This window comes from Brassica rapa, chromosome A09 (assembly GCF_000309985.2).
Source record: "Brassica rapa cultivar Chiifu-401-42 chromosome A09, CAAS_Brap_v3.01, whole genome shotgun sequence".
Classification (NCBI taxonomy): domain Eukaryota; kingdom Viridiplantae; phylum Streptophyta; class Magnoliopsida; order Brassicales; family Brassicaceae; genus Brassica; species Brassica rapa.
This window is the reverse complement of record NC_024803.2, coordinates 10,486,470-10,506,334: the sequence shown is the minus strand read 5'-3', so window position 1 is coordinate 10,506,334 and position 19,865 is coordinate 10,486,470. Positions and strand designations below refer to the sequence as shown.

The 19,865-nt window shown below is 36.0% G+C and overlaps 4 protein-coding genes across 4 annotated transcripts; all 4 read right to left on the bottom strand.

Annotated features, from left to right (window-relative positions):
• Positions 1–32: 32 nt before the first annotated feature.
• Positions 33–2,919, bottom strand: LOC103838492 (probable aldo-keto reductase 4). The gene is made up of 5 exons (XM_009114941.3): positions 1,797–2,919; positions 1,498–1,698; positions 927–1,099; positions 748–850; positions 33–599 (listed from the first exon to the last, which is right to left on the bottom strand). Exons 1-5 carry the CDS (start codon positions 2,016–2,018, stop codon positions 261–263), a joined length of 1,038 nt encoding a protein of 345 aa, XP_009113189.1. The 5' UTR covers positions 2,019–2,919; the 3' UTR covers positions 33–260.
• A 385-nt stretch (positions 2,920–3,304) lies between these two features.
• Positions 3,305–5,111, bottom strand: LOC103838493 (probable aldo-keto reductase 4). Its single transcript, XM_009114943.3, has 5 exons — positions 4,775–5,111; positions 4,450–4,650; positions 4,135–4,307; positions 3,958–4,060; positions 3,305–3,842 (listed from the first exon to the last, which is right to left on the bottom strand). The coding sequence occupies exons 1-5, from the start codon at positions 4,991–4,993 to the stop codon at positions 3,504–3,506; spliced, it is 1,035 nt and encodes a 344-aa protein (XP_009113191.1). The 5' UTR covers positions 4,994–5,111; the 3' UTR covers positions 3,305–3,503.
• A 332-nt stretch (positions 5,112–5,443) lies between these two features.
• LOC103838494 (cytochrome P450 71B17-like) lies at positions 5,444–12,681 on the bottom strand. The gene is made up of 2 exons (XM_009114944.3): positions 12,448–12,681; positions 5,444–12,374 (listed from the first exon to the last, which is right to left on the bottom strand). Exons 1-2 carry the CDS (start codon positions 12,598–12,600, stop codon positions 11,733–11,735), a joined length of 795 nt encoding a protein of 264 aa, XP_009113192.1. The 5' UTR covers positions 12,601–12,681; the 3' UTR covers positions 5,444–11,732.
• Positions 12,682–17,419: 4,738 nt separating this feature from the next.
• On the bottom strand, positions 17,420–19,774 carry LOC103838547 (cytochrome P450 71B19-like). The gene is made up of 2 exons (XM_009114993.2): positions 18,809–19,774; positions 17,420–18,671 (listed from the first exon to the last, which is right to left on the bottom strand). The coding sequence occupies exon 2, from the start codon at positions 18,119–18,121 to the stop codon at positions 17,420–17,422; it is 702 nt and encodes a 233-aa protein (XP_009113241.1). The 5' UTR covers positions 18,122–18,671; positions 18,809–19,774.
• Between the last annotated feature and the right edge of the window lie 91 nt (positions 19,775–19,865).

Genomic DNA, 19,865 nt, shown 5'->3' with positions numbered 1-19,865 from the left:
CAGGTGCGTTTAAGCGGCTTTCCAAGAGGTGGTGGAGTGTCAAGAGTTCTTGAAAGTGTGCACCATGGCCGTGCATTTCAGCGTAACTTACATTGAAGTTTTCACTTGGGAACTCTATACAAAAATTATTTTACAAATGCAATTACACATTGATAATTGGGTTTCCCCCGGAAGGATAACGTACTATGCAGCACATTTAAGACCTTGATCTGGCTGACATAAGTTGTATAGCTTCAATATCATGCATCACCACAGCCAGTTTAAACAGCTTTCCAAGAAGACAATGATATAGACTCAGTGTTCTTGAAAGTGGGCATGTTGCTACAATATCTTTCTCCTTTCACAGACTCTGGTCGGACAATGTCCTCGAGCTCAGTCATCTCTTCGGGAGTGAGTTTCACAGATAAAGCTCCAATATTCAGATTGAGGTTCTCGATTTTAGTAGTTCCTGGGATTGGGCAAACATCATCTCCCTGGTGGTGAACCCATGCCAGGGCTAGTTGTCCAGGAGTGCATCCTTTCTTCTCAGACATTGCACAAACATTCTCGTAAACAATCTTGTTGTGGTCTACGTTTTCCTGTTGGAATCTTGGTAGAGCCTGTAACAAAAAACATAATTAAGGAAACATACATGGAGTTGATATTATTCCACAGTTCATCTTAGGTGGAATCAATAAAAAAATCACAAAAAAACTATGAACTTTCTTTCGGACAAAAAAAGAAAAAAACACAAAACTATGAACTTGCCTTTCTGAAGTCATTTTGGCCTAGGTTCTCAAGAAGCTTTGGTCCAGATGCAAAGAATCCTCGTCCTAGAGGACTGTAAGCAACAATCCCAATCCCAAGCTCCCTGAAGAAGCCAAAGTGAAGATGATGTTACATGGTTTGATGAATAATATTAATGCACCAAGAAAAGAGGATGGTACCTGCAGGTTGGGATTATATCTTCTTCTACGTCTCTGGACCACAAAGACCATTCTATCTGCACTGCAGTAACTGGATGAACAGCATGTGCCCTTCTGATAGTTGAGGCAGAGGCTTCAGACAAACCAATGTACTTTATCTTACCTTCCTCAACTAGCTTCTTCAGTTCCCCCATCTTAGAATTAACATACAAATAAAGAAATTGTCAAATTCAGCAAAAGGTGAAGCATGTTTATGAATGTAACAACCAAATCTCAGAAGCAACCACAGAAAAGTCTAGTCAAACAAAAAAAATCCTTATGTTAAGGATGATAGATGAGAAAGAAATCTACAAACTACTATCAGTAAAAGATCATTTTACCTGAGATTGGTTTTTAACAAATAAGCTAACAATAGAGCAAGAGCGACCCAACGAGAAATATTTTTTCTCAAAACTATCTTTTTCGACCCTATTAGTTCCAAGATTATCCCAAGCCAAAGGATATGAAGCTCATAACTGAGATCATAAACTCCAGTACCCTTTGAAGTACTGAGCTATATAACTTTCATTCCTACTTATAGTTGAATACTTACAGTAATTTCGATAGGGACACGAGTATCGATCCGATGCTGATAGTATAGATCAATGCAGGCAACATCAAGCCTCTTTAAACTAGCTTCACAAGCAGCTCTAACATAAGCAGGATCTCCCTTTATCTCTGTATTTCCCTCTCCATAGGTGAATCCAAACTTGGTCGCAAGATCCACTTTCTCCCTCACCCCATCCTTGAGAGCCTAACAGAACCAATAAGTGCAACAAAAAGTCAAATCTCTAGAAAGTCAACCATCTCAGTTAGCGGAAATAAATCAAAGTAAACATGATCAAAACGCACCTTGGCTAGGATCAACTCATTGGTCTCGGGACCGTAGATGTCGGAGGTGTCAAGGAAAGTGACGCCGGAGTTTATTGCGTGGTGGAGTAGAGCGATGGCGTCGGTTTCCCGTTTGGGATCACCGTGGAAGGAGGAGAGGCCCAGGCAGCCAAGGCCTTGAGCTGATACCTCGAAACCTTGGCTTCCAAGCTTCATCCTCTTCACAACGCAAGCTTCCGCCATGGATGTCGATCACACACATTTTTCAATCTCTCTTTGGACTCTTTTGTAGAGTTTTGAACAGAGTGGAGAGGTCGTTGGAGTTGGTGAATGCTAATAATGAGGGAAAACTATTATTTTTATTATAAGGATAATATGAAAATACAACTTTTTATTCGTTTCACAATTTTTGAGCATTTTAAATATAAATATTGAGGTTTTATTTTTTTACAGTTGCACTAGAAGTTTAATTATTAATAAGTTCGATTATAAAGTTTGGATAATGTTATTTCGTTTTTGAAATTTAAATAATATCATATGTTTATAAACTTGTTAGTTGACAGTTTTAAAATTTTCAAAATACATCTTTTATTCATTTTTCAAAACTATTTTCTTATATAATAAAACACTGTTATGGTAATCCCCATGTTAAATTAATATTTTAATATTTAATCTAATAAAAGTAATGTATGAGATCCAGTTTGAAACTCATATAAATACTCATAGAGTTAAGTTTGGTTTCAGTTCGGTTTCATTCAGTTCTTGGTTGGGTCATTTCCGGTTAGGATTTCCAGGTTGAGGTAAAAAGCCTAGGACTAATCTGAATGGTAATAATAAGAAACTAGGCCTGGGCATTTTACCCGGACCCGTAGACCCGACCTGAAACCGACCCGAAAAAACCCGGTTTAGGTAGGAACCGATCCGATTAAATTATACTATCGGATCTTGTTGCAGAGGACCCGCGGGTCTTAGACCCGACCCGACCTAAATCCGAAACCCGATGGGTACCTGAATTAATAATGTAAATTAAATAAAATGCATCAAGGAGGAATCGAAGACGGGTTATTTGTCTAGAGAATATGGGGGTCAACCACTAGGAGACAACGAATAGTTGTTGTATCTCGCATAGTTTAATATATACACATTTTAATATAATAAAAATACAAATTTTGAATAAAATTTTGAATATTTTCGGATATATAAATATTTTTAGATCTTTTTTTTGTATTTTTAGGTCTTTTTTAGATTGAACCCGAACCAAACCCGACCAGAAACCGAACCGAATCCGAACCGATAAATTCTAATTAGCTGAATGGGTCTAACTATCTAAGACCCGACCCGACCCGGATCCGGCACGACCCGAACCGACCCGGAACCGAAAATTTGAAATTACCCTATCGGGTCCTAAACTCTTAGACCCGAAAGACCCGAATCCGAAAAGACACGACCCGAATTCGACCCGAATGCCCAGGCCTATAAGAAACCTCAAGTAGAATGTTTCAAAGTTTTGTAGATATCTTGGCGAACTCCTGAATCATCATATGCACATTTTATTCTTAAAAGGTGTAAACCCTGAGAAACTAAAGACGGGTCATGCATAGGTGGAACTCACTAAGATGCAACATCACACCACAACTTTTACATATTGTCACCTCAACTTGTCTATCATAAGTTACACCACATCGACGCCAATCTACCACCACAGCCCGAGAAACTTTCAGGTGGGGTTTAAGCGGCTTTCCAAGAAGACAATGGTGGAGTGTCTGAGTTCTTAAAGTTGGGCACCATGTTACTGAATCTTTCTCCTTTCACAGACTCTGGGTGACCAATGCTCTCCAGCTCAGACATCTCTTCGGGAGTGAGTTTCACTGATAAAGCTCCAATGTTCTGGTTGAGGTTCTCGATCTTAGTAGTTCCTGGGATGGGGCAAACATCGTCTCCCTGGTGGTGAAGCCATGCGAGGGCTAGTTGTGCAGGAGTGCATCCTTTCTTCTCCGACATTGCACAAACTTTCTCGTAGAGAATCTTGTTGTGGACTAAGTTTTCCGGTTGGAATCGTGGTAGAGTCTGCAACAAGAAACAGAATTTGAGCAGATAAACAGTGAGTCTGTTTTGATTTGATTACCTAGAGTGTATATAAGGTTCATTAGTCAAACAAGGCATACAAAGCCTATGTACTTGCCTTCCTGTAGTCATTGTTCTCTATGTTCTCAAGAAGCTTTGGTCCAGCAGCGAAAAAGCCTCGTCCTAGAGGACTGTAAGCAACTATCCCAATCCCAAGTTCCCTGGAGTATGAAAGAGAAGCCGTTACATGATTTGATGGATAGTGCAATAAGAAAAGATGACAAAATCTGAATACCTGCAGGTGGGGATGACTTCTTCTTCCGCATCTCTTGTCCACAAGGACCATTCTAACTGCACTGCAGTAATTGGGTGAACAGAATGCGCTCTTCTGATAGTTGAGGCAGAGGCTTCAGACAAACCAATGTACTTTATCTTACCCTCTTCAACTAGCTTCTTCATTTCCCCCATCTTGAAATTAAAAAAAGACAAAATAAACTGTTAAGTTCAGCAAAAGGTGCCTGCTTTCGATAAAGCTGAGGCTAATTGACTCACTCAAATATCATTTCACCACACATTGTTTCAAGTAGAATCTGCAAGAGGAAGGGCTTACAGTGATTTCGATAGGGACACGAGCATCAATCCGATGCTGGTAATAAAGATCAATGCAATCAACATCAAGGCGCTTCAAACTCGCCTCACAAGCAGCTCTAACATAGAAAGGATCTCCCTTTATCTCTCTCTTCCCCTCTCCGTAAATGATCCCAAATTTGGAAGCGAGCTCCACTCTCTCCCTCACCCCATCCTTCAGAGCCTGACACAATCCAACATAAGCTCAAAGAACCAGAAAACAAAACCCAAAACCTATAAAGATTGTTCCTTTCTCAGAAACCCAACTCTAATTGGCGAAAACCAAGCAGAGATTGATCAAACCGAACCTTGGCGAGGAGCAACTCGTTGGTCTGAGGACCGTAGCTGTCGGCGGTGTCAAGGAAAGTTACGCCGGAGTCGATAGCGTGGTGAAGAAGAGCGATGGGATCAGTTTTGGGGGCGGGAACACCGAAGAAGGCGGAGAGGCTCATGCAGCCAAGGCCTTGCGCCGATACTTCGAGGCCTTGGCTTCCCAGCTTCATCCTCCTCACTCCATAATCTGACATGGTTTCTGCTGTTCTGTTTATACTTTTCTCTTTGCCACCACGACTCTCACTCTCTCTTGTAAATTGAGTGTGGATTATCGCAATTGGATTGGTGGTCTCTCTCTACGAAATGAATAAAAATTATTTTCTTTTAAATAAAGTGGATTTTTATATAAAAAATATATCCTTCAATAATATTAATGTAGTTTTTAATCAAAATTAAGTAGAGAAAAATTCTCAAAATCATATCTATTAACGTGCAGTTTTTTTTTTAATTCAAAATTACGCATGGGCATTTTATGCACAATCAAATTCTAAACTGGAATCGAAAAGAACCGACATGGATCTGAAAAAAAACCAACCGAATAGATCCAATACAATAAGAACTGATTGATACCCGACCTAAAAATATGAATATCAAAAACTATGATTACATATGTTCTATTTTCTATATTTTAGTTTTTGATTTAGTTAAAATATCTTTTTGTTACCATTTTACTATTATTTAATAGCATTTTCAAGTAATATGAAATTTTAACTGTCAGATTTAGATTTTGAAAATATTTAATTTCAACTATTAATAGTTTACTTTTGGTTATTTTGTAAATTTTTAGATAAATATGATGAATTTTGGCTAAATTCTTATAGAATTTGGATACTTCAGGTCTTTTTTCCATCGTAAATACCTGAATCCGACCCGGATTCGCTACGGACCTGAAAGTTACATATATTTTGCATGTATTTTAATTATAGGTCTGAACCAACCCGGATCCGAGAGGAGCCAATCCAAACACGAACCAAAATTTTCCAAGTACTTAGTTGGGTCCAAATCTCTAGGACCCAAAAGAAAACCCAAAAGATCCGGATCCGAAAAGAACCAAGCCAAACCTAGAAATGTCAAAGTGGACCACAACCTGCAATAGGTCGGCCCGCACATACCAAAATAAATTTGAGTCTGCATTGGGTTGGACTAATTGGACGTGAGTTGGCTCATTTAACATTTCTAAAATTAAGAGGTTGATGCAATAGAAATATTATGAATAACCTGAACAAAAATATTTTCTTATATATTTTATTATCTATAAAATAATAATTTGAGCCATTTAAAATACAAATAAAGAGAAAAATAGAAAAAAAAAACAAGAACAAACAACACATCAAACAAAATCACATTTCATATCTATACAACATAAATTAGATTTTATGTTTTTTTTTATAAACTTTAGAAGCCAATTATTACATCAAATACAATGAATTGAATTGTAATCAACTATCTCAACACTTTAACATTCATTTATTTTGTAGGCTATTGAGTGATCTTTGCCTTTTGTATCTTAGTTTATTATATATTCGCTATTCTCAACTATGTTAACTCCTTGCCACAAGTGTTAGATAATTATTAAAAAATAACTTACTATATGCAAATAATTTAAATGATAAGAGTAGTGTAAAATTAATTTGTTTATGCTCTCGTTTGTCTATGATTCTTTTATTGTTTCTTTTTGAAAATGAACATTTTCACTCTAATGCATATCATTTACTAAAAAAAATCCATGATTTTTTTATAGGGTACATTCATTCTGTAACATTCAAACAGCATGAAAACTACATAACATATTTTAAATATTACGAGTGGAGACCCGTAGATTAGCCCGCAGAACCAATTAGCTATGCGGGACGGGCTTGGATATATATATACAAATTGTAACCCACAATGGACCAATCTGTGTGGTCTGTAAGAAAGTTGAACTTGGTACGGATTGGACTACGTGGACATGGGTTCATCCGTCTGACATTTCTACCAAAACCAGACCCGAACGCCCATGTTTAACCAAAAACACACAGACAAGAAAGAAAATGACCAAATAGATTTCATTAAAAAGGTAAAATACGCTTATACATGTATTCTGTAAATATAAATAAATAATAAAAATAAATAATTTTTTTTTTGAAAAAATACATTTTTCAATTCAAATTTTCTTTTTCTTTTTAAATTCTTTTCTTTGAAATCCCGAAATTATTTTTTGAAATTATTTTTGAAAGTATTTTTAAAATTTTTATTTTACATTTAAAATATTAATTATTATTATTTAAATTCTAAAATTCGCATTTTAAACATTCAGACTGAAATTTACATGTTTCTTAAACCTTGAACTGTTTTTACTAACACTTCTAACCTTCAAATTAACAATTTCCCATATCAAACCTTGGAATTTTTTTTTCCAGCCAAAATATGGAGACATGGAAGTATGAAGTGTCAATAAGTGATGGTTGCACAAAATGACTAGATATATAGCGATGGTATGTAATATATTTTAAAAAAATATTTATAATTTATTCCCAGTTAAAGTTCTTCAAGTAAATAAAAATTAAAATTTACCAAAACTATATTATAAAGTTAAAACTTTAAAGTTTTAATCTTTTGGAAATTTAACAAGAAAACCAAAAAATGGAAATTTTAACTTTGGAAGAAAAAGATGTCATGTTATAAAATTATAAAAAGAGAAAAATAGATATATAAATATATATTTAAATTCAAAATCATATCAAAAATATATAACTGGATTTGTAAATATAGTAAACACAAATTGTGATATTGTAACATTTTTCTCGATGTCAAAGGATATTCAATCAAAGAATTAGCACGTACTTCTCAATTATAACCAATATACTTTATTTTTGTTGATTCTAATTCTCGGCTTGATCCTTTGTCAACCATTAAAAGGTTATACTATAAGATTTTGTTTTTAATATATTTACAAATCCTGCTATATATTTTTGATATGATTTTAAATTTTAATTATGTTTATATATATATATAATTTTATAACATAACATCTTTTCTTCCAAAGATTAAATTTTTTAATTTTTTGTTTGAATTTCCAAAGATTAAAATTAAAATTTTCTAACTTTATAAATATGGTGTTGGTAAAATTTAATTTTTAGTTTTATTATTTTAACTGAAAAAAGATATAAAATTATTTATTGTACATGTCATCCTTATTTATCTAGTATTTTCGCCCAATCATCTCTTTTTGACACTTGATACTTTTATGTCATCAAAATTTTGGCAGGAAAAAAATTTATGGTTTGATATGTTAAAATTTTTACTTTGAAGGTAAGAAGTGTTAATGAAAAAAATTCAAAGTTAAAGTTCGTGTATGTGTGAGTTTGAAGGTTTAAAATGTGATTTTCTAAATTTTAAACTCCACCTCCCAAAACTCCATTCTTTGAATGTTACTATCATTAGGGGCATAAGTGTCTTTTATCTTTTTAATAAAATTTATTTTGGTCATTTTGACCTTTTTATGCCAAATTTGTTATGATTTTAAATGTTACTATCACATGCGTCTATAAATATCTTAATAACAAAATATTCAAATAAATATTATAGTCTCGCAATGGTGATCAAAATTTTTAGTGGTTATTTATTTTTATCAACAAATATATGTAAAATGTAACAAATAATATATTATAAAATATTTTTAATTAGAGTATGGATAAAATGTATAATATATTATGGTCGTTAAGTAATTTATAAATTTTATTTGCAGAATTTTTTTTAATATTTCAGTTTGTTGTATAGGTTAAAAAGGTATAAGAGAATCGATTTAAATACTTATATCACTAAAGTGTATTTATTTTTTTGGTTAACATCACGAAAGACTCCAGATTTGATCATGTTTTAGCTGAAATAGCAGAAAGATGAATGATATATCAGAAAGTGATTCACGATATCGTGCGAATGAGGCCAAAACACGAAAAGCTCATCTGGTGATTGCATGGTCACTAACAAAGATTTCCAGCTTCCAAAAAATTAATGCACTGCCCGTCGCACAGGATGAGGCCCATAGATTGAGTGAGCGGACATGAGAGGTTCATTAATTGTAGGTGGATGGGGCGTTACGAATAGTGTTAGATCCAAATTTAAACGAGAGAGTAATCATGTGTAGGTTCACACTAACATTGATGACAACATTGGGGCGCAATGAAAACGTTGTATTATGTGGTGACTGTAATATCTTGGTTTATGGTATATGTTGAAATGTATGTACTTATCTTCCGGATCATACCTTCCAAAAGATTTTCAAAGTTAAACGTATTGAGCTGAAATAATAGAACGATGAGTGACTTATCAGAAAATAATTCACGATATTGTACGAATGACGACAGAGAACATAAAATATTCTAAAAGATTTATGCACAGCCTATAGTGCAAGATGAGATTTATTAACCGAGTACGCCGTAGGAGGCTTGGACGGTTGGAACACTACAAAAATATTTTTTTTTGTAAACAAAACAAAACATTTTTGTAGTTACATGTGAGCATTGTTTGATACACAAACAGTGCTGTTTGTAAACAAAAATGTTTGCTCGGTAGATAAATGCTGTGGTTGAAGCACTGTTTGATACATAAAATCAAATGTGGGAGCCTTAAGACGACAAAGCAAGACCTGAGCTAAAAAGCCACATGTGGTGTGGTGGTATGGTGTTGACATGATGGCAGAATAAGATTTACATGAGGAATTCTGATAAGAGTTTTCAATATATTTTATATTTTTATGTTTGGTTGAATTGTTTTTAATGGTTATTGTTTTGAGAAAATTAAATTTCTTAATACTTTTGTTTTTATCTATAACATACATTTTGAGCCCAAAAAAAACAATCTATAATACACATAATAAACCAGAAGGAGTACTTGGCAGTAATAATACCTACTACAGTATAACTTATACGATAATTTACCCTGTTTAAACAATTTTATGTTGCAAATACTCCGTGTTTGCTATACACAAAAATGGTTCATGGTAAATTTTCTGTTCAATTCATTCCCCATCAAAATTGGAATAGAAATTTTTTCTTCGTAAATTTTTTCATCCTCGAAAAAATGAGAGAAATAGAGTAGAACCCATGTGTCACTATTTTGACAAAAAAAAATCAACATGATTCATATAAAAATTGAAGAAAAGAATGTCACCAATATTTATTCTGTTTGTTATCGTCACCAATTGAAATCATTATTTTTTTAATGTTTCTCAAATCTCCATATATTTACCTAAATAAAATGACCTTTTCAAAAATAAAATATATTAAAAATTAAAAACCAAGTAAAATAAAATTGAATTTTAAATAAAATGAATTTAAAATAAATAACGTAGTTATTTTTATACGAAATAAAAATAGTATTTTCCAAAGTCAAAAGGCTTAAATTTTTATTGAACATGGAGCATATAGGCTAGCGACTCTGAAGGAGTTCCCAAATCAACCAAAGCCAAGAGTGGATGAGTTTTCCTGAAACTTAATCATCTAGAGATTTGTGTTTTCATCTCTAGGTGATTGTTAGTTAGGCCTAGTGATTGCATCTCTTTTTGATTGTATTGATCTGAGTCTTAATTAGTCTCCGATAATGTTACTCCTGAAAGAAACCGTTGCCGATATATCCTAGGCTAGCGCCTGACCTAGATGCGTTTTTAGATATTTCATATCCCGCTTGATCTATATGCAATACAATCCTTTTTGTGGTGCACTGAATCGTGTACCTCTATAATGTGGATATCAAGCTTAAGCCCAAATTTAAACACAATAATAATCCATAACTAAAGTTACGCTGGTTTCATTTAAATATTTGTTAGTTGCTATTTAAGAAATTATATACGAAGGCTAAAACTTTAAGAAAATGAATGTCTGGACAAATTTTCGTCTACATGCATGCACTTCCCAACAACAATTTTGATTGAGTTAAGGTAGAATAATCTATATTATTTTAATTTATTTAATCATACTATATATTTCTATTACATTGAAATGGTTATGTTTTGAAATCACAGAAAATTCGGGGTTGTGTTTATTATTTATAAATTGAATACTATAAATTTTAAAATATATTATCTATTTTTTTGTTCAAAAAATATATTATCTAAAACTAGTTATGATTTTGCGTGTTACATTCACAAGCGTCAGTAAATGTTTTCAAAAATAAAAATTGTTAAAAAAGTATTATTATATTATCGCAATGGTGACCAAATTTTTTAGTGATTATTATATTTTTTTTATCAACAAATATATCTAAAATGTAACAATATTTTAAATTATGAGTATGGGTAAAACGTATAGTATATTTATAGTAGTTAAGTAATTTATAAACTATATTTTCAAAAATATGCTCTGCCTTCAGTAGATAAATGTTCTGGTTCAGCCACTGTTATAAATAAAATCAAATGTGGGAGCCTTAGAAACGACCAAGAAAGACATGGAGCTAAAAAGCCACATGTGGTGGCATGGTGCTATAATGGCGATGGCAGAATAAGATTTACATGAGGAATTTTGAGAAAAGTAAATGGGAAATGAACACAATCGATGCTGAATTCTCAGGAATGGGAGCATGCTTGTGTCGTTGATGACGTATTATACTAAGAAATTCTGAGAACAGCTTTGTCTTCTTCTATCATTTTCTTTTTCTAGGTTTAATCTCTTTGAAATCCTTAACACTTATCTGTTTAATGTTCTCTTAATGATAATGAGTCGCATGTCAAAGAGTTGTACGGTTTAAAGAAGGAGACGAGATCTTGAGTGTAATGAAAGATATCTACAACACATAGTCTCCATATATATATATAAGACTCCACGGAGCCATTATTCAGGCTTTTCACAAAAATCTTACAGACAGTTTAAGATAAAAGTGCACGGATCGTTACCATACAGACACACTTATACATAACATACATTCCATTTTTTGCCAGAGAGTGTATTTGAAACTTCTTCAGTTTCTGAAACTGGAGTTTGGTGTAACCAGTGAACTAAGAACCGGGACCAGCTTAAGAGGTACTTTCTTGACGACCGTAAGAGTACCAGCTTCTTCTATATCGATGTCTCTCTCCGTCATCCCATCAGGCAACTTCCAGTCAAAGAAGTAAAGTAAGTTCAAGAGTCCCAATTCAACAGTAGCCATCCCCATTGTTATCCCGGGACACATCCTTCGACCAGATCCAAACGGTAAAAATTCAAAACTCTGTCCTCTATAACCCACAGGATTATCTATAAACCTCTCCGGATTAAACTCTTCCGGGTTTGTCCAAAGTTTGGGATCTCGAGCTATCGCCCATGCATTGACCAAGATCCGTCTCTTAGGAGGAATATCATAGCCTTGAACCTTGATGTGAGTCATAGTTTCCCTTGGAAGCAGAAGTGGAAGTGCTGGGTGCAACCTGAATGTTTCCATGATCACGAGGTACAAGTAAGGAACCTTGCCGATATCTTCTTCGGTGACTCTCTCCTTACTGTTTCCAAGGCGGTCACGGATCTCGCCTTGAACTTTCTTCATCACTTCCATGTTTCTAGCGAGTTCCGTCATTGTCCATATCATGGTGACGGCCCCTGTGTCTATCCCACCAAGAAATATATTCTACCAATAAAGGAAATTAAAACGTTAGATTAAATTTGAATACTAATGTGTTTAAAGAACTCTTAAGATTTACCGTGAGAACCCCCTTCATATGATCTATTGTAAGCTTTAAGGAATCATCTTTTTCTTGTTTATGGATCACATGCAACATTGAAACTATAATGTCATCGTGATATTTTGAAGATCTTTCAGGACTCAAATGATCATCGATCATATGTTGAAACATGGCATCGAGCTTGAAGAAAACATTTTTGAGCCTCTTGTGTTGTCCCGACAGCAAGTCAACAAGCCATCCAACTCCCGCATAGGGGAATGTTGTGATAATGATGTATATTGTTTAGATAATCATGTAAATATTAGAGATAAACTCTAATATAGTCGGTTTAGGAGATATGTAACATGTATATATATTGAGCGTTAAGCTCACGATAAATCACACACAAATATTCAGTATTCTCTTGAGTTTAACATGGTATCAGAGCAATAGATCCAATACAAAAACGATCTTTGCTTGTTGGTTTAATTAAAATTCTTGTTCTTCATTCACGAAGAAGACATGGGAGATGATAAATCGCTTACTACCGGCGTGTCCGGAGAGAAAGGTGCAAGGTCACCTTATTCGTTGTTTTCATCAGATAATCCTGGAGCTTTGATCACTTCCGTTCAGCTAAAAGGTGAAAATTATAATGAATGGTCAACGGAGATGATGAATGCTCTACAAGCCAAAAGAAAGGCTGGTTTCATTGATGGTACATTGAAGAAACCATCTGAGGGACACGCGGATTTGGAGTCTTGGCTCAGCGTCAACTCAATGATAGTAGGATGGTTGAGGACATCAATCGAGCCGAAAGTTCGATCTACTGTTACTTTTATTACAGATGCACATAAGCTTTGGGAGCATCTTAAAGAGCGGTTCTCGGTAGGGAACAAAGTACGAGTACATCAGTTGATGGCAAAGCTTGCTTCGTGTAGGCAGGAAGGACAAGCGGTGATCGATTATTACGGTCGACTTGCAAAGATGTGGGAAGAGTTGCAGACATATCGACCACCACCGGCTTGTTCTTGTGATGCAGCGTCTCTTTACGAGAAAGAGAGGGAAGATGAGCGAGTTCATCAGTTCGTTATGGGACTGGATGAATCACGTTTTGGTCATGTTGTTACAGCTATAATAGAAGCTGATGTTCTACCAGACCTTGGAAAGGTGTACAACAAGATAATCCGTGAAGAAGATCGTTTGAACTCAGCTAAGATACGAGAACAGCAGCAGGAGGCAGTTGGTTTCGTGTCTCGGCGGGAGAGCAATAGTGGTGACTTGGGAGGAGGACATGATGCTTCACCGACGTCACAAAACAGAGGAAAGGATCGAAACTGCTCAAATTGTGGACGAACCGGTCACGATAAGAGTACTTGTTGGCAGTTGATCGGCTATCCTGAGTGGTTTACAGAGAGAGGAGGACGTGGAACCCGTGGTACTAGTAGAGGAGGAGGTCGCGGTGGAGCCGGCAGAGGGAGAGGTCAGTCAAATGTAGCATTTGCTACGAGCGCCAATCCTGGAGCTCCTATACCAGAGCTCACCGCGGAACAATGGAGAGCAATCACACAAATTCTACAAGAAAAGTCAAGTGGTGCTTCAGATAAGATGTCTGGTAAGGATATGGGAGATGTGATTCTTGATACAGGGGCATCGCATCATATGACTGGTGACATCAATCTACTTATTGATTTAGAAGATATATCTTCGTGTAAGATTGGGTTTGCAGATGGGAGTACTACCGTAGCAAAGAAGAAAGGCGTATTGCCTTTGTCTGATCGTATTTCTTTATATGATGTGTTATACGTGCCGGATTTGAACTGTTCTTTGATTTCAGTTTCGAAGCTCCTCAGACATTCAAATTGTTTTGCGTTCTTCACCGATACATTGTGTGTTTTGCAGGACCGGTGTTCGAGGACGCTGATTGGAGCAGGTGAGGAACGTGATGGGGTGTACTATTTTACGGATGTTAAAACTGCTCGATGCAACAAGGTTGAGAAGCTTGAGGATTCAGTCTTGTGGCATCAGCGATTGGGACATCCAGGGTTTTCAGTTTTATCTTCGTTATCTGTGTTTTCTGGTGTTAAAGATTCTGCGAGTTTAGATTCATGCGAGGTCTGTTTTAAGGCTAAGCAAACAAGAGATTTGTTTTCTGCGAGTTCTAATAAAACTAAAGTATGTTTTGAGTTGATTCATATTGATGTCTGGGGGCCATATCGTGTTAAATCCTCAAACGGAGCTTCTTATTTCTTGACTATTGTGGACGATTACTCACGTACTGTCTGGACATATTTGCTTCTCGAAAAATCAGAGGTAAATGAAGTGGTTCAGAATTTCTATGCTTATGCAGAAACACAGTTTGGGAAACGTATCAAGAAGGTGCAAAGTGATAACGGCACAGAGTTTCTACGACTGTCTTCATTCTTCAAATCAAAAGGGATTATTCATCAAACGTCCTGTGTTGGGACGCCGCAACAGAACGGTAGAGTTGAAAGAAAGCATCGTCACCTGTTGAACGTCGCAAGATCCTTGATGTTTCAGGCAAAGATGCCGATCAAGTTTTGGGGGGAGGCTGTTCTTACAGCAGCTCATGTCATCAATCTGACACCAACCAGAGTGCTTAATGGAAAGTGTCCACATGAGATGTTGTTCGGGTCGACTCCATCTTACTCAAAGTTACGGGTGTTTGGTTCTTTGTGCTTTGCACATAAACAATTGCGCGACAAGAACAAGTTTGTTCCTCGTAGTCGAAGATGCGTGTTTGTTGGTTACCCTTTCGGGAAGAAAGGTTGGAAATTATATGATCTGGAAACGTGTGAGTTTTTTGTGTCGCGTGATGTTGTCTTCAGAGAAGAAGAGTTTCCTTTTTCTAAAATCGTTGAAGAGAAGTCTCCTCTTGCTTCTTTGGAGATATTTGGTGATGAGCTCGTATCAAACGAAGTTGAGGTTATCAACGGCAGGGGGAGTATTAGTGAACAGCCAGAGTCTTCAACAGAAATTTTGGCCTCTCAGGACCCTGCAATTATCGAAGTTGGACCGGAAGTTCCAAGTGTTGTGGAAACAGAAACAAGTGGGATTCCGCAAGAAGGTTTATCAAGTGTTGTAACCGAAACAGAGAATGCTTTGGGCAGAGGACAACGGGTTAAGAAGCCTTCGGTGAAACTAAATGATTATGTTACCTACAAGGCAGTGTGCGACAATAGTACCCCTCACGTTCTCACCGGTCAATCATTCAGCGTTTTCTTCGATCCGGTCTCAGGTAACACTCTCATCCCACTTACTGAATATGTTTCAGATAAAAACTTCTCTGGTGGGCACAAAGCGTTTCTTGCAGCTGTTTGTGCTGACAGCGAGCCTAAGAATTTTAAAGAGGCGATGCGTGATAAGAGGTGGACAAAAGCGGTCTACACAGAAGTTGATGCACTTGAGGTTGCGAAAACTTGGAGTGTAGTTGATTTACCGCCAGGGCGAGTAGCTTTGGGAACAATGTGGGTGTTTAAGATAAAGTATAACGCCGATGGAACAGTAGAACGTTTTAAGGCAAGACTAGTTGTGCTCGGAAATCGTCAGAAAGCTGGTTGTGACTATGATGAAACTTTTGCTCCAGTTGCGAAGATGACTACGGTTCGGAGTCTCTTGAAGATAGTAGCTACTCAGAACTGGGAAGTGCACCAGATGGACGTGCATAACGCGTTCTTACATGGTGATTTGGATGAAGAAGTGTATATCAAGCTTCCGCAAGGTGTTAACAATTCAGATCCAAATAAGGTGTGTCGATTACATAAATCTCTCTATGGATTAAAGCAGGCTCCTAGATGCTGGTTTGAGAAACTGACAAAGGCACTAGTTAGAGCAGGTTTCGTTCAGTCTCTGTCCGACTATTCCTTGTTCATATACTCACGAGGAAACGTTGAAATTCGGGTATTAATTTATGTGGATGATCTTATTATATGTGGAAACGATGGAGAGGCAATTAAGAAGTTTAAGGCATATCTTGGTGAATGTTTTCATATGAAAGATTTAGGAAGACTTAAGTACTTCCTTGGGATCGAGATTGCTCGAAATAAAGAAGGATTTGTGTTGAGTCAAAGAAAGTATGCTTTGGATATAGTCAAGGAAACCGGTCTGGTCGATGCAAAGACTGCTGCAACTCCGATGGAACAGAACCATCATTTAGCTACTGATGACAGTCCTTTCTCGAGGGATCCAGCACGTTACAGACGGCTTGTAGGGAGACTGATTTATCTTACTAATACAAGACCGGACATATCCTACTCAGTGCACATATTGTCACAATTTATGCAAAAACCGCGAGAAGGGCATATGGACGCAGCATTGCGGGTTGTACGGTTTCTGAAAGGGACAGTCGGGCAGGGTATACTGCTCAAGTCTGAAACTGACTTACAGGTTTCTATTTACTGTGATGCAGATTGGGCAGCTTGCCCGTTGACTAGAAGGTCCTTGACCGCATACATCGCCATGATAGGAGGTTCTCCAGTGTCTTGGAAAACAAAGAAACAAAAGGTGGTGTCGCACTCGTCGGCTGAAGCAGAGTACCGTGCCATGTCTATAGCTACTCGTGAAGTACAATGGCTACGACAACTTTTACGCGATTTGGGGTTTGCGCCAAATAAACCAGCTCGGCTATTCTGTGACAGTAAGTCTGCAATCTACATAGCTACTAATCCAGTCTTCCATGAACGCACTAAACATGTTGAGATAGATTGCCATCGAGTTCGAGATGCTCTGAAGTCAGGGGTTATTACTGCATCTTATATTGGGACGAAGGAGCAACTGGCCGACGTGCTAACAAAGGCCTTAGGGAAGTTCCAGTTTAATCATCTCATGTCCAAGTTGGGCATTTGTAGTACGCATACTCCAACTTGAGGGGGAGTGTTGTGATAATGATGTATATTGTTTAGATAATCATGTAAATATTAGAGATAAACTCTAATATAGTCGGTTTAGGAGATATGTAACATGTATATATATTGAGCGTTAAGCTCACGATAAATCACACACAAATATTCAGTATTCTCTTGAGTTTAACAGGGAAGAAATCAGAGCAAGTGAAACTAGCTAGGGCAGTCTCGGCTTCGAACACGAGCTCATCTATCTTTTCTTGATCCACAAACTTGCTCTCGTGGAAACTATGTCCAAAAGCAAGTTTAAAGAAAATACTCGCGGTAAGCCAGTAAAGGGTTTTGCTCAAATCGACTGTAGATCGATCAACGGTGGATTCGGACAGTTTCTTGGCCATGAAGTTACACTCTTCCTCTCTGATATATCTTGAAGACTGAACCTTTTTCAAAGAGAAAAGCTCGCGCACCAAAAACTTACGCCGCTCTTTCCACTCTTCACTGTATTGCGAAAACCCGATATCTTTAAAACCCCGAGAGATTAGCCTCGGTCCGGCAAGATTAGGCCTCGTGCAACAGTCTAGGTCATGAGTTCTGAGCACTTCTTCAGCTGCTTCTTTTGATGAGACTACCGTTATAGGGGCCATACCTAAGTGAACAAGCATGACATGTCCCGTTCTTTGAGCTAGGCGTTGAAGTGACCTGTGAGGCAACTCTCCAACTTGGTGTAAGTTTCCGATGATCGGTAACTGTGGAGGGCTTGGAGGAAGATTCCATTTATAGCGTTTCATCTTCTTTCCAACAAAGATTAAGGAAGCAATGGCGATGAGGAAAAGACAGAGCAAAGAGATTGCCATTTTTCTTTGTTTCGAGGCTTACTGAGAAAATGAAATTGATAAATGCTCTTAAGTACTTTAATAGTTCCAAGAGGCAAGAAGAAAACAAAAGTTGACTGGAGTCCCCTCAGATGTGCTTCAAACTCATCTCAAAGTACAGTGAAACTTAGTGTTCAAATAATGTATTTTTTTCTCGTTTCAAAATACTTCGGATAGTGCACAAGCTTACTGAGAAAATGAAATTGATAAATGCTCTTAAGTACTTTAATAGTTCCAAGAGGCAAGAAGAAAACAAAAGTTGACTGGAGTCCCCTCAGATGTGCTTCAAACTCATCTCAAAGTACAGTGAAACTTAGTGTTCAAATAATGTATTTTTTTCTCGTTTCAAAATACTTCGGATAGTGCACAATAATTAAGAAATTTTTTTTTTTGAAATGATTAAAATATAAATTAAAATTTATTTTAACTAATTACAAAATTGAATACAAAATATCATTGGTCACACAATTTTTGATAAAGTTAAAAGTTACGTTAAAATAGAAAATCATTATTTTGAAACATAAAAAACTTTCTTAAATGTTCTAGCACGCAGTGCAAGGAAACAACCGTCGTTTGTCGTTCATATGGATGCAGAGTTACCGGGATGGTTCGCAGAGTCTATATGAGTCTGTTTTGTTGCTGACAAAAAAAAAAAAAAAAAAAAAAAACTTTCTTAAATATCATTTATTTTAAAACATAATGAGTATATTATAACGGTGAATAGTGTTTTATTCTTGAAAGCATAGACACTCTGACATAGTTGAAGCCCCCAATGTATACGTGCAGCACAACAACATCAACATATTATTACCTATCTAGTATTGGAGTGGGTGCACATTATTAATTTATTGCAACTTCAACTTCAACATCAATGTATTATTAGAGGAGCTCCAACATTACTCGGTTATTTACTCCAAAACTAAAAAAATAAAAAAATACTAAATAGAGTGATGAACAAAAAACAAAAATATTATTATATTATTTTTTATTTATTATTTTATTTTTATTATATTTTTTTAGTTGGAATAAAATATAAAATAGGATTAGAGATACCTTAGTTACCTCTCTCGTATTGGAGTGGTCACAGACCATTTTGAAAGATCAATGGCCGAGCCAGAATTCTTTTTTTTAACATGGGTCAAAATTTTAATGTTTATCACTTGCCAAAATATTTACTCCGTTCAATGTATTAACATAGTGAATAACTTAATTTTGATACAAATAATTTATTAATGAAAGCATAGACACTGTGAGATTGTTGAAGCCCCTATACATAGGTGCAACACAACAACTTCAACATATTATTACCTATCTAGTATTGGGGTGGCTGCACATTATTAATTTATTACAACTTCAACATATTATTTAGGGGTGGCCAAAAAACCGGAACTAAATTACCGAACCAAACATATCCAAAAAAAACTTGTACCGAATTTATGAGTTTTTCAATTGGATACTAAAATTTTATACCTGAAGAATCAGAACCGAATCCGTACCAAACCGAAAACCGAATAATACCCATACCTGAAGAGATGAAAAACCCTTATATAATTACCTTATACGTTAATATTTTTATAGTTTATACTTTATTTCAATGGTTATCACGTGTCTGATAATTAACTCATAAAGTAACTCACGCTCTCTTCTTTGTTAACTTTTTCATTTCTAATTTTGTTAGTTACATATTGTAACAGGTACTTATTGGATGCTTGATGGTTTTCTCTGC